The sequence below is a fragment of the Saccopteryx leptura genome, chromosome 2, assembly GCF_036850995.1.
Source record: "Saccopteryx leptura isolate mSacLep1 chromosome 2, mSacLep1_pri_phased_curated, whole genome shotgun sequence".
NCBI classification, from domain to species: Eukaryota; Metazoa; Chordata; class Mammalia; order Chiroptera; family Emballonuridae; genus Saccopteryx; species Saccopteryx leptura.
In genome coordinates, this window is record NC_089504.1 from 291,210,736 (window position 1) to 291,223,984 (window position 13,249).

The 13,249-nt window shown below is 48.6% G+C and overlaps 1 protein-coding gene across 1 annotated transcript in view; it reads right to left on the reverse strand.

Moving 5' to 3' along the window:
- CGN (cingulin) overlaps window positions 1-10,328 on the reverse strand; it is a 31,329-nt gene extending 21,001 nt beyond the window's left edge. Inside the window, exons 1-5 of the mRNA XM_066362508.1 lie at window positions 10,200-10,328; window positions 3,637-4,517; window positions 2,821-2,921; window positions 2,627-2,696; window positions 2,431-2,526 (exon numbers count right to left, since the gene is read on the reverse strand). Coding sequence (XP_066218605.1) covers window positions 2,431-2,526; window positions 2,627-2,696; window positions 2,821-2,921; window positions 3,637-4,503 — 1,134 coding nt within the window. The 5' untranslated portion in view covers window positions 4,504-4,517; window positions 10,200-10,328. The remainder of the gene's footprint in view (window positions 1-2,430; window positions 2,527-2,626; window positions 2,697-2,820; window positions 2,922-3,636; window positions 4,518-10,199) is intronic.
- Between the last annotated feature and the right edge of the window lie 2,921 nt (window positions 10,329-13,249).

Genomic DNA, 13,249 nt, shown 5'->3' on the forward strand with positions numbered 1-13,249 from the left:
GTGGCCTCTGCCTCAGGTGCTAGAATGGCTCTGGTTGCAACGGAGCAACGCCCTAGATGGGCAGAGCATCGCCCCCTGGTGGGCATGCCAGGTGGATCCCGGTCGGGCGCATGTGGGAGTCTGTCTGACTGCCTCCCTGTTTCCAGCTTCAGAAAAATACAAAAAAAAATTAAAAATTAAAAAAAATAAAATACATCCACTAGTTCTTTGATATTCCTTTCAAAAGAAGAAGCCTCTCCTCTTGAGTGCGAGCTGGACTTAGGAACTCTCGTCTAACAAATAGAAAAAGGGGGAAATGACCTGTAGCTTCTAAGACTAGGTCATAAAAAGGCATTGCAGCCTCATCAGTGGTGGCGCAGTGGATGGAGCATCAGTGTAAGACGCTGAGGTCCCAGGTTCAAAATCCCTAGGTTGCTGGGTTGAGTGCACACTCTATCAGCTTGAGCACAGGGTCGCTGGCTTGAGTGAGGAATCATCAACATGATACGGCCCTGGCTGGTTGGCTCAGTGGATAGAGCGTTGGCCCGGCATATGGACATCCTGGGTTTGATTTCCTGATCAGGACACACAGGAGAAGCCACCATCTGCTTCTCTTCCTTTCCCGCTACCCCTTCTCTCTCTCTTTTCCTCTTGCAGCCAATGGCTCGATTGATTCAAGCGTTGGTCCAAGATGGGGGTTACTGGGTGGATCCTAGTCAAGGTACGTGCAAGTTTGTCTCACTGTATCTCCTCCTCTCACTTTAAACAAACAAAGAAACAAATGATAAAAAACATGATCCCAAGGTTGCTGGCTTGAACAAGGGGTCACTGACTCAGCTTGAGCTCCACTCCCTGCCAGTCAAGGCATGTATAAGAAGCAATCAATAAACAACTAAAGGGACGCAACTACCAGTTGATGCTTCTCATCTCTCTCCTTTCCTCTCTCTTTCTCTCCTTCTCTCAACCACACACACACACACACACGGCACTGCAGCTTCCTCCTTACCTTCTCTCTTGTATCACTCACTCTGAGGGAAGGTAGCTGCTCCTATATTATAAGGGAGACTGACACAGTCCTATGAAGAGGTCCACACAGCAAGGAACTGGGACTGCCAACCAACAGCCATTGAATAAGCCATTTCAGAAGTAAATCCTCCAATTCTAGTCAAGTCTTCCAGTGACTATAGCCCCAGCCAATATCTTGACTAGAACCTCATGAAAGACCCTGAGCCAGAACTTCCCAGCGAAACTCCCAATTCTGGGCCCTCAGACACTGAGAGACGTTTGCATTAAACTGTTCAGTTTTGAGGTAATTTGTTACACGGCAATGGATAACTAATACAATTCAATTATTATCACCACTTTAATTTTTTTTTAATTTTTTTTTTTTAAACAGAGACAGAGAGAGTCAGAGAGGGATAGACAGGGACATACAGACAGGAACAGAGAGATGAGAAGAATCAATCATTAGTTTTTCTTTGCGCGTTGCAACACCTTAATTGTTCATTGATTGCTTTCTCATATGTGCCTTGACCGCGGGCCTTCAGCAGACTGAGTAACCTCTTGCTGGAGCCAGCGACCTTGGGCTCAAGCTGGTGAGCTTTTGCTCAAACCAGATGAGCCCTCGCTCAAGCTGGTGACCTCGGGGTCTCGAACCTGGGTCTCCCTCATCCCAGTCCGACACTCTATCCACTGCGCCACCACCTGGTCAGGCTATTCCCACTTTATAATGAAGGAAACAGAGACTTAGAACAGTCAAAGAACTTGCCCATAGTGTTACAAAGCCAACAAGTAAGGATACCAGGATTTAAACAGTTTGACTCACAGCTCACCTTTTAACTATTATACTACACTGCTTTCCAGGAAACAAAGGGACTTACAATCCAACATTTACTGAGCACCAACATACAGGCAACACTGTAAGAGTTGGAAGCAGTATTTTAAAGGAGGGGGCACAAGAATACAAAGGCTTTAGAACAAGACTGACCTAAATTTTTAAATTTCTCCTCTGCAACTTGCTACCTTGAGCAACTCACTTAACCTCTCTGATCTTCAATTTTCTTTTAAAGTCCAGGATACTTTACAGGGTCACTATAATTATTACATTGCATCCAGGACAGCACCTACTACAAAAATTATACTTAATAAATGACAGCTACTATTATCACCATCACTATTATGATGATGAAAAGAACTGAGGTAAGTAATTTGCTCAAGATTTATACAGCCAATAAGTGGCAGAGCCAGGACGGGAACTGCCAAAAGAAATTGGATGAATGTGCTCCTTCTGTCTAGGCTCAGAATGGCCCAGAAGTCCTTGCTGGGACTTAGCACACACTCTGGTCTCACAGGATGCAGGGATGCTGCTTCCATTGCTTGGAGGAGCCAGTCCAGGCCAAAGTGTTTTCCCCTGTGGTTTCACATCCCTGCTGTGCCTCATTCTCTCCTCACCTTCACCTCTTCATCCAACTTTTGCTGTAGCTCCTCCACTTTTCGGGTGAGCTCACCCTGCCCTGCCAGGGCCTTAGCAGAACCAGAAGAAGCCATCTGCCAGAGACACAGGGGAAGGAAGTGAGTCTACATCCAGGTCCTGAGGCCCAAAAGACCCTACTCCTAACCCTGTTCCCACCATGAGAAGGCCACTCACCACCAGGGGCTGCATCTGCTCCAGCACCAAACTGACCTTCCTCTTCACAGAGGTCTCACTTTCAGGGCTTCTAGAGGATTAAGAGACAGGAGCAAAGGTTAGGGGAGGAAAGAGGTAGCAGAGATGAGGGAAGTTAGGGTAAAGAGCATGGAGGATGAAAAAAGAAGCTAGAAAGAAAAGAGGCCCCCACTCACCCCTCCCTCAGGATGCCATAGATGGTGGCCTTTACATGGTCCACACTGCCTGGTGGGGCTGCCTCCTGCTGGTCTCGAAGGAGGTCTGGAGTTGATTTGAACTGCAAAAAATTATACCCAAAGAAATAGGAAAATTAAGCCAGAAGCTATGCGGGGTTCAGATGGACCAGAAGTGGCAACTGGGAGACAAGGCCCTTTAAGCATAATGAACAAGCCTGAGATGGGGCGAAGAGGCAACGCCGCCAAGGCCTCAGCCACAGGCCAGGGACAGGGCTCAGCGGGCTATTCCTCTCACTACTGTCGCAAACCAGTTTCCTCAACAAGCAGATTCATCCAGCTCAGTGTCGCAACTAATTTTGCACTAATGACAGTTAATGTATGAGAGTTTGTAAATGATTTACTATTAGAATGGGCTTAACTTTGTCTCAGGGTAAAATTGCTTCTCCACTTATCTGCATTCCTGAGTGGAAAACAAAGGTGGGAGTTTTGGCAAGAGCACCAGGGAGCTGCTCAGATTCTCCAAGCCTACGTTGTGCATGCTACAGACCTAGCAAGTGATAGTGACTGAGATACAGTTAATAGTTGGGCAATGACAAGTAATTGCCCATGCTTATGAATGGTGATTTTACAGTTAGTTCCATTTCCTTTATAATTTCACCCATGGAAATCTTGCCCATGTGCATGAAAAAAATGAAAGACAAAAAGTAGAGATTTTCTGCCCTAGATTATCTGAACCAGTAAGGGGTCCCAGGGCTGGTGGGTCAGGGCTGACGAGAAGGGGCCAGGGCTTGGAAGCTGCAGAGGGGTGGGTCTGACCTGCAGCATGGCAGGGTCCTGTGCTCTCCCTCGTGGCTCCTCAAAACTCTGAAGGACCCAGTCCTGGGTCTGACGGGAACGGCTAAAGCCACTGGGAGGGCTCTGGCTGTGTGCTGGCTGTTTCAAGCTGCCCATGTGACTGTCATGCTTTGTGCTAGGGCTCCAGTGGTTGGGGGACCGGCGATCCCGTTCCTCAAGGGTATCCCGTGGGAGCCGGTTGTCCAGGCTCTGGCTCCGCTTGCGCTGTTCAGGAGGCAGTGAACGCATGCGGCGGCCAGTCCGGCCCCGGGCCTGGGCCCCATGGTGACTGTCAAACTTGTCGATGAGTGAGTCCACTGAAGACAGGGGAGCAGTGTCAATGGTGCTCCCTGGGGAAACTCCTTGGGGGGCCAGCTCTAGCAAGCTGGTGCTTCTGTTGCCTGGACCCACAGGGGCAGGGCCTGTCAGCGAGGCCTGGGACTGCGAGCGGAGGAGCCGTCCATTCCAGCGGGCCCCAGGCTCCTCATCAGACATGCTGTCCCGCAAGGGGCCAGAAAACTCCTTGGCCCGAGAGTAGGAGCTCTCAGGGAGTTCCAAGTCGGAGCTCAGAGCTCCCGGGGCCCCTCGACTGTTGGACCCCTTGATTTGGACCCCAAAGGAGTCACCACCTTTCTCCCCACTGTTGAGCACCACAAAGGGCTGTCCGGCGATGCCCTGCACACGTACGGCGACCCCATAGGTATTGGCTCTTGCATCCTTAGCTGGGCGTCGCCCCCCATGATGCAGAGTGCCCGTGTCTGTAGTACCCACTGGTTCTGTAATGAAGCGAATCTGGACTCCATGGTCTACAGGGCCCCGGGGCTCGGCCATGGTGAATGCCTGCTCCATGGGCAGGAGGGGTCCTAGAAGATGAAGAAAAAAGTGTCAGCTAAGATACTGGAAGAAGAAACCCAGAAACGTCCCTTACCCAGCTTTTGTGAGGGTGAGTACCTTGTCAGTTCCTTCTGTGTAAAACAGTGGTTCTCATATTTGATCTGAACAGCAGAAGCACCGGGAGGGCCTATGAAAACACAGACTGCTGGACCCACCTCCAGAGCTTCTGAGTCAGTAGGTCTAGAGTGAGGCCTGAAGATTTCCATCTCTAACGAGCTCTCAGGTGGTCCTGTTGCTGCTGGTCCAGGGACCACACTTTGAGACCCACTGACCCAGAAGAGCCTATTTCCTCTGATACAGTCCTGGAAACTTGGCTTTGTCAAGAGTAAAGATTTTCCTTGATCTTCATACATACATATATACCACCATGTGCCTCCTCCACCCAGTAAAGGCAGAACTCCAGCCCCTGCCTAACAGATACCTCCATACAAAGGAGCAAAGGGGCCTCCACTCCCACAGCTCATCTCAAATACAGAAGACCCCTGAGGTACTCCATCCCATTTCTGGGAGAATGCTCAAACTGATAGCAGTGATGCCTCTGGACTGGGGGGACTGAGGGCCAGGGACAGGGATGGGAAGTGACTTTCTATCGTGTATCTTTTTGCCCCTTTTGAATTTGGAACCCTGCAGATGTATTGCTGCCTATTCAAGAAAAAGATGTAAATAACGTGTAAGAGTGGCAGTCCAAAGGACTCCAGGATAGGCAGAATGTTCTACCTTAGAGCCAGAGCCAAGACTACCCACAGGCCAGCAGCCTGGGTCCACATTGTCCAAGCTCAGAGTCAGCAAATGGAATGTAGCGCAGGTGTGTTCTGGCTCCAGGAACTCAGGGAGGAGTTCTCCTCCATGCAAATAAGAACTCCAGCTTCTGCTAATCTCTACCAGAGCCTAGCACCAAGCTGGAGGAGGAGCCTCCAATGTTCCAGACAGAGGCTAACCTCCCTGTGGAGCTCTGGGCCAAGAAAACTTGGCAAGGGCCCTTTCAAGGTTTATAGAAGTGCTAGGAAGCCCAGGAAACGGGAGAGGGGACGGAAGGTAGAGCCAAGCTCCAGGTGAGAGAGGGCCTGGTGGTAGAATCTTCTGCAGGAAGAAGAGCATTCCTAGCATTCCAGGCCTTTCCCCTCCAGAGCAAGGAACTGGAAGGGAAAAGTTTCTTATTGGAGAAAAAAATCTCAACATCTTTTTTGGTGTTGAAACTTCACTGGAGAATGTACCCTCCCCCCAGGCCCAGGAGGCAGCCTACCCAAACTTTACCACAGACCAGGGGTCCCCAAACTACGGCCCGCGGGCCACATGCGGCCCCGAGGCCATTTATCCGCCCCCCACCGCACTTCCAGAAGGGGCACCTCTTTCATTGGTGGTCAGTGAGAGGAGCACATTGACCATCTCATTAGCCAAATGCAGGTCCATAGTTCCCATTGAAATACTGGTCAGTTTGTTGATTTAAATTTACTTGTTCTTTATTTTAAATATTGTATTTGTTCCTGTTTTTTTGTGTTTTTTTTTTTACTTTAAAATAAGATATGTGCAGTATGCATAGGGATTTGTTCATAGTTTTTTTTATAGTCCGGTCCTCCAACGGTCTGATGGACAGTGAACTGGCCCCCTGTGGAAAAAGTTTGGGGACCCCTGCCACAGACTCTGAAGAGGTTCACATGGAGCCCACTCATGAGCCCAACAACCCTGTCTTCCACTCTTCATTCAGGCACTGGGGAAGACCTTAACCAACCTCTGACTCAGATACCCTAAAGAGTGGGCTATTTAGTTGCAGGGCCCTATGTTAGAATTCAAATAAGAAATCGAACAAGGCAAAGGGGTTAAGTTTTCCAAATCACTTAGAATCTGACTTGGAATCTGAGCTCCTCTCTTCACCTGATGTATATAGAACCTTGGGCAAATCACAACTTTTATGAGCCTTAATTTCCTCATCTTTAAAATAGGCATAATGATAAGACCTTATGAGCTAATTACTGTGAGAATTACACTTGATCTTAGCCAAAAGGTCGAGAAGCCATTACTGTTAGAATTATACAAGTATACAACTGTATAAACTTATCATTACACACTTAATATTTTTGCATTTTATTTACGTAGGTTCTACTTTAATAAACATAAGATATTAAACATGAATGCACCTAACAGCAGATGCCTGTCACAAAGCTGACATTAACCCTGCACACACACTGCTCCTTCCAACAGGACTTTCCTAGCTTCACCTGGTTCATAGAAGCGTGTCACTTCTTCAGAGAAGCCTTCACCAACCACTCTTCATGAACTACCATATTTCCCCATGTATAAGATGCACCCATGTATAAAATGCACCTTAATTTTGGGGCCCGAAATTTGAATAAAAATTGTATTACATAAAGTTAATGAACTCAAGTTTTATTCATCATAAAAGTCTCACAACTCCTCAAGTGGGAAATGCAGGTAAAAAAATCTACCACCACTGTATAAGATGCAACCAGTTTTTAGACCCCAAATTATTCAAAAAAGGGTGTGTCTTATACATGGGGAAATACGGTAGGTCAGAACCACGCTAGAACTCTATAATTGTCTTTCAGTGAGTCTGCCTCAGCTTATTTTTATATATTTATCAGTAATGAATTGTTTCTTGTCTGTCACCCCACTAGATTATAAACTCCCCAGAGGGCAAAACACCATGGCTTTCCGCTGACTACTGTGTCCCCAGGACCTGGCACGTGATAGATGTGGATAAATACTTGTTAATAGTTTGTATCTTGAACCAAGGCAACCTCACTAGCAGTGGAGATATATGCCCAAAGATTACTCATAGCCATATCTCATTTGCCCTAGTAAAACCTCTTCCTGGCCTGGACTCCTTGCCCTACTCAGTTATACTTTTGGAACCAGATGTGCCTAGACAACCAGCTCTCAGAAGTCTCATTATTTATTCAAGCTCTACCCTGTCAGTACATCTACTGATCTTCAAGATCCAACTCAAGAAGTTCCCAGGGCTTGGCTCAGCAGACTGCATAGCCCCTTGCTCACCCAAGAGCACCAAGCTGTTCAGAGGCTGCCTCAAACACACCACCAGATCCCAGTGACTCCCTACTCTCAACTACCTTCAGTCCCAGGACATGTGGGTCAGGGGCCAGGAGGACTGAAGGAATCTGGGGTGGGTCAGAAAGCAGGGCTCTAAATGATTCAACATGGAAAACCCGAAACCTATCCGCCTTCAGTTACAGAGGACAGTGGGGCGTGGCTGGGGAGCAAGGCAGCTCCAAGGACTTGCGTAAGCCCCAGAGGCAGGTAAACAGTGATCTAGCACCAGGTAACATGGAGTCCACAGCCTTTACTCTCACCAGATGCCAGACCCTGCTTTTCCCTCTCCTGGCATGTGCCCAAGGAGCTCCTCATCAGCTCTGGGAAGAGATCAGACCACAAGTTAATTTAGCTTCATCTGTCTGCCTCTGCCATTCCTGCTTGCAAGGAGCAGGAGGGCACTGCACCTGTACCAATCAGCCACTTCTCCCTGAGTTACTCATTAGCCTGTCCTGCCCCAATTCCATCCCTCTGGCCCAGCCACAACGTCTGGCTCCCAACTAAAAGTGACAGGGTCTCTGAACTCCTGGCAATAAGTGGGGGTGGGGTGGTTTTGGGTGTGCAGAACTGATATACCAGGGAAAGGGAATATGCTAGATGCTACATAACTAGCAGATTTAGATAATGGGAGAACTGGAATAGAGCTTAGACCCCTCCCTCAGAGGTAACAAGGAAAGCAAATGGTCAAAACAGAAAGGACAGCTCAGTGACCTTGATCATTCAGCTCCTATTTTCTCATAGCTACAGAGATAAGAAGGTTCCCTGGGAATCCAAAAAGAACCCCCCAAGTGGACTCCTGGCTCGGTCCACTGAAAAAACCGAAACCTGAGAGCCAGGCTACAGTTGCTTGGCCAGTGGGGGAAAACACAATGAGGAACTGGGCCCCTGCAAACTGGCTGGACTAGTTTGAGAGGCAAAGGAAATGGGAGGGCCAGGGAGACTCCACTGGCAGCTAGTAAAGCAGACTCGAGATATTCCACACCACAGAGGCTGAGGGGCAAAAGCAAGGCCAAGGCTCTGAAGGAGGAGGCAGAAGGTAGAGAGGGAGCAGGCAGGGGGAGCAAATGCACAACCTGGTAAGAGACAGCCCAGCGTGTGGCAGGAAGACTTTGCCTCTCTCTACTCATCCTTCTCAAATTCCCAAAGATACATTTCTGATCTCACTCTTAATTTGGTCACCTTCCCAACCTTCTCCCCTCCCCCATATGAAGAAAAGCAGCCTTACCCCTTGTCACCTCCCACAGAGGTGAAGGCATGCAGGTCAGCCTGGGGAAGAGAGGAAGAGTTCTAGGAAGCCAGAATCCTCTTAGGGTCAGGCAAATCCCTGGATTATCAGTCCCCTAGCACTAGCCCCCCACTCCCAAATACTCAGGATGAAAGAAGAGGTGCAGAGGCATGTGTAGGCAGCCTGTTAACAACATAGCGGTTGCTAATTATTTCCCAATTACAACAACTTTTCTCAGGCAGGGCATCAAAGGGGTCAAGCTAAGGCTGGCGCTGGTTCCCTTACCTGCCTAAGGGAAGGAAATCTGACTCAGAAGTCTTGTTGGGGCCCCAGTGTGCACCTCTCATCCAGCTGGAGACTTGGAGGTGCTAACTCCCTTAGTCTGTGGTCACCTGAAGTGCCCTGCCTATTCCCTGCATCACTGGAGCCTACTGCCAATCTGACAGCCACCATGGTCCAGGTGTCAGGGATGCCTGGTGGGGTTTCAGGGAGTAATGGGGATCTTCTGAGAGGCATCAAGAAAATTGGTTAGGCTCTCAAACATCACCCAACAGCCCCATGTAAAAATACAGAAGAAAGTCCCTGTGCTTGGGGGAAAAGAGGCCCCAAAAAGAAATAGTTCTAGATATTTTGTAGGCCTAGGGGTTCTTGCTTCCTCATATCCTTCTCTAGGTGTGCACTCTTTCAAGAGGAAGAAGGAAAAACTCTCCCTAGCATGAAAGCAAAGAGGACAGAAACTGAAAGCCTTAACTAGTTTCACAACCAGCAAAGAGACACAGCTCAGTTGCCCTCTTGTTCTTCCCTCAATGTCTCTTATTTGCCACTGTCTGCCCCTGTAGGTGATGGTTAGACAAAGATCCAAACCTCAGAGCCATCTCAAAGCCAGGGAGAGGTGTCAGCACCAGCTAGGCAGGCAGTCAGGAAGAAGAACCTCAGGGAAACAGCACCTCTCCATGCCCTCACTCTTCCGTCTCAGAACTTGGCAGCAATTCCCTTCGCCCATCTGAGATTAACTTCTTCCCCCCACCACTGCCAGTCTCCCAGAGGAATTCTGTCCCTGGGACAGGCATCTGTCCTCCACAGAGATCCTGGCCCTTACACGCTTTCATGCCCTGGGAATAACCTTAGCCTCAGGTGCCCCTCACCTGGCACCTTCCCAGGCTCCTGTCTCTGACACCATAGAGTGGAAACCAGCTCTTAGTATTTCCAGACTACCTTGACCTCCTCTCCTCCCGTCTTCAACTCAGCACCTGTGTCCTGGAAGTACATATCACATATAGCACGACCCCCGCCCATCAGGCATACACCTGAGGGGCCCGCTTGCCTCTCAAGTGCCCTTGCCCTCGCCCGGTTCACTCACCCCCGCCAGGCTCGGCGCTCCGGGCTCGGGCTTGAGCTCGACCTCGAGCTCGGGCTCTGGCAGAGCTCCACACGCGGCTCCCAGCCCCCCTGTCCCTCAGTCCCTGGGCTCTCCCTCCTTCTTTCTCCCCCTCCCACCAACCTGTTACTCCCCTCGGAGCTCCACCCCCATTGGTCGTCAACACCAGCTCCGCCCTACGCTTCCTCCAGTTGGTCCGTCTACCAAGAGGGGCGGGGCCGCCGCCGCGAGGACACGGACCAGGGTGGTCGACAGCCTGGTTGGAGAGAAGTGCGAGCCGGGTGACGTGAGCCGACGGGCGGGGCCGCGAGGGGCCGCAGGTGGCCATTTTAGAGACTGTCGTCCCGTCCCCCGTCCCCCCCCCCCCCCCCCCCCGCCCCATCCCCGGGAGGCCCCGCCAGAACATCATCTGGGCTCAGCTGGAAAATAGCTCCCGGCCTCCGGTGTTCTCAAACGGAATCTCTGTCCAAACCCCTTTCTGCCCTTCACCTATCTTCGCATAAACCAGATTACTCTTCCATCACGTCTGCAGAAAATATATCCTCGCCCCCCCCCCCCCCCCATTGTCAGAGCCTCCTCCACCTCAGTTGTCTCCCTTTTCCGCAACTTGAGCCAGAACGCCAATCTAGGATTGTCTTTCCCAAACCCTAGCCTCCACTAATTATTTTCGAGCCCTGTCCTTTTTTTACTGTAGTATTTATCGCCTTCCAGATTATATAATTTAATCTTAGAAATCATAGTCATCTGCCTTTTGTTCTATAGTAACTTCCAACCAGAACAAGGGACTGGCACATATTAGACGCTTGATAAATATCTGTTGAATGAATGGGAACGGGGCATGGAGTGTATATTGAAGGGGTTTGTAAATTTACATTGGATAGGAATAAGGTTCATTTTAAACGCAAGAGAACTCAACCCCAGATTGTAAATTCACCTTTTAAAAAGTGGGGAAACTGATTCCCAGTCCTCATAGAGTATAGTTAGGGAGGATCAGCAAACTACAGGCATGCTAATACACTAGCTGTGGTTAAGCAGCATGGCTGTTCAAGTTGACTTCCTAGATTGTAACCATTGAGATATGTAAAAAAGAGATTAATTTAGTTTATGTCCTCGCTGGGCTCTGGGTGTTATCCTCGCTTTTTTATTCAAATATTTATTGTGTATGTATTTAGGGTTAAAGAGGCAGCTGACATTAAGGTTTGTTCACAAGAGCTATTTCCTTCCCCTCCCCCTATCTTTGGGGAGCTAGGTGTGCGTCCTGGAGGGTAAAGTCCACCTACCAGTTCCTTCGCTAGGATGCAAAGTCTATGCATTCCAAAGGAAGCTTTATATAAGGTTAGAGTCATCAAACCGGCCCAGGCCCTGGGAAGGAACAGCAAAAAAACGGTGTGGGGTTGGGGATCCGAAGATAAAGTGTCCCTCCTGGACCTCATTTATCTCCTGACAAGGGTGATGGGGTAGGGTGTTATACTGGATAGGATTGTTAAAAGATTTTTTTTTTTTTTGAAATATGAGATTATTGAATTGACCCAGATATTGGAAAAGTGGAAACGCCTAAACTCTCCTGGGAAACGCCTAAACTCTCTTGGGTAACACCTTAATAATTAGGATACCTAGCGTATTTGTAGTAAATACAAAGTAAGGGTGGTAAAGAGACACCCCACCCCAGCACTCTGAACATAGACTTCAAGGAAAAACCTGGGAGACTTCTGAGTCACCATTATGTCATCCATTCCTCAAGGAAGCACTCAGTCTCAGAAGGACACCATCGGGTATAGGTGGTAAAGGTGACGCCAAGGTTTTTTTCCAGAGTTTGTGGTCCCTCTTCTTAAGAAATGTTACAATTTGGCAAAAAAAAAAAAAAAAGAGAGAAAAGCCAATTAATAAATATGGTAAAGGTATAAAATTAGAGCAAATACAATATCCAGAAGAAAGAAAATTATAACATTGATATTCAAGATGCTAATTTTACTTTTGTGAAATAATGTAAACAACAACATTCTAGATAAATTGGAGGTTTCATCAAAGCAGTAAACTTGGAGCCAAATTTCTGCTTCTACAGTTGTGGGTCAAATAAGTTTGCAAATATGATGTATATGTTTGCTCGCTTATAGTTTGTATTGGGTGTGGGGAACAGGCTGTAAGCAAGCAGGATCCTTATAGCTTAAGGCTTAGTTTTAAGACTAAGCCTTTTCCACCCTTTTAATACTAAGATCTTTTAAACACTAAGCTTTTCCCCATACCCTTGAATGTTGCATGATGTGGGGTGGTGCAATCTTATAGGAATCCCGTTTATGCCTCAGATAAGTGGCTTTGTACCAGAGATTTCCTTATTTGTATATTGGCTTAAAGGTTTGGATTTCTACACTATAAAAGGGCAGACTGAGGGCTTGCTCTCTCTTGGTCCCTGAAATTCGCATTGCATAGTGTGAGGTTGGTTGGCAATGGGGGAAGGTGACATGAGGAACCAGGTTCGGGGACTTTGGCCGAAACCACCCATAAGCACCAAAAAAATGGCCCAGGAGCATTTTGAAAAAATCTGTCAGCCAATGAAATTTCACCACAACATATCAACCTGTCACCACCCTATCGACGCTATAAAGTACCCCCCCCCCCCCCCCCGCGCGAGGGAAGCTGAGAGACTTCCCTGGCCCCTGCCTTGTGAACCAGTGAACCTCGCCTGGAATGTCCTCTAAATAAAGCTTTTGCTTGTCCACACTTGGTGGCTATGTCCTTCTTTCTTCCTCGGCGGAAAATACCTTATATTTGGTGCCGAAACCCAGGAGGAGCTTGAGTCCGCAAGGGCCGCTCCTCTCCCCTTCTCTTCCCAGGAAGACCAGGGAACCTCCAACCTCCCACCAACTTTGGCACATAGGGTAAGTCCCCTGCCTCCAGCCTCCCCTCAGTTCTTTCTGACTCTGAGACTCCCTGTCCATAATCACAGCTGCGTCAGGGACCTCCTACCCGTTCTGAGTGTGTGTGTGCCCATGGAGACGTCCTGGACACTCCCACCCTACCTGTCTGGTGGCCTG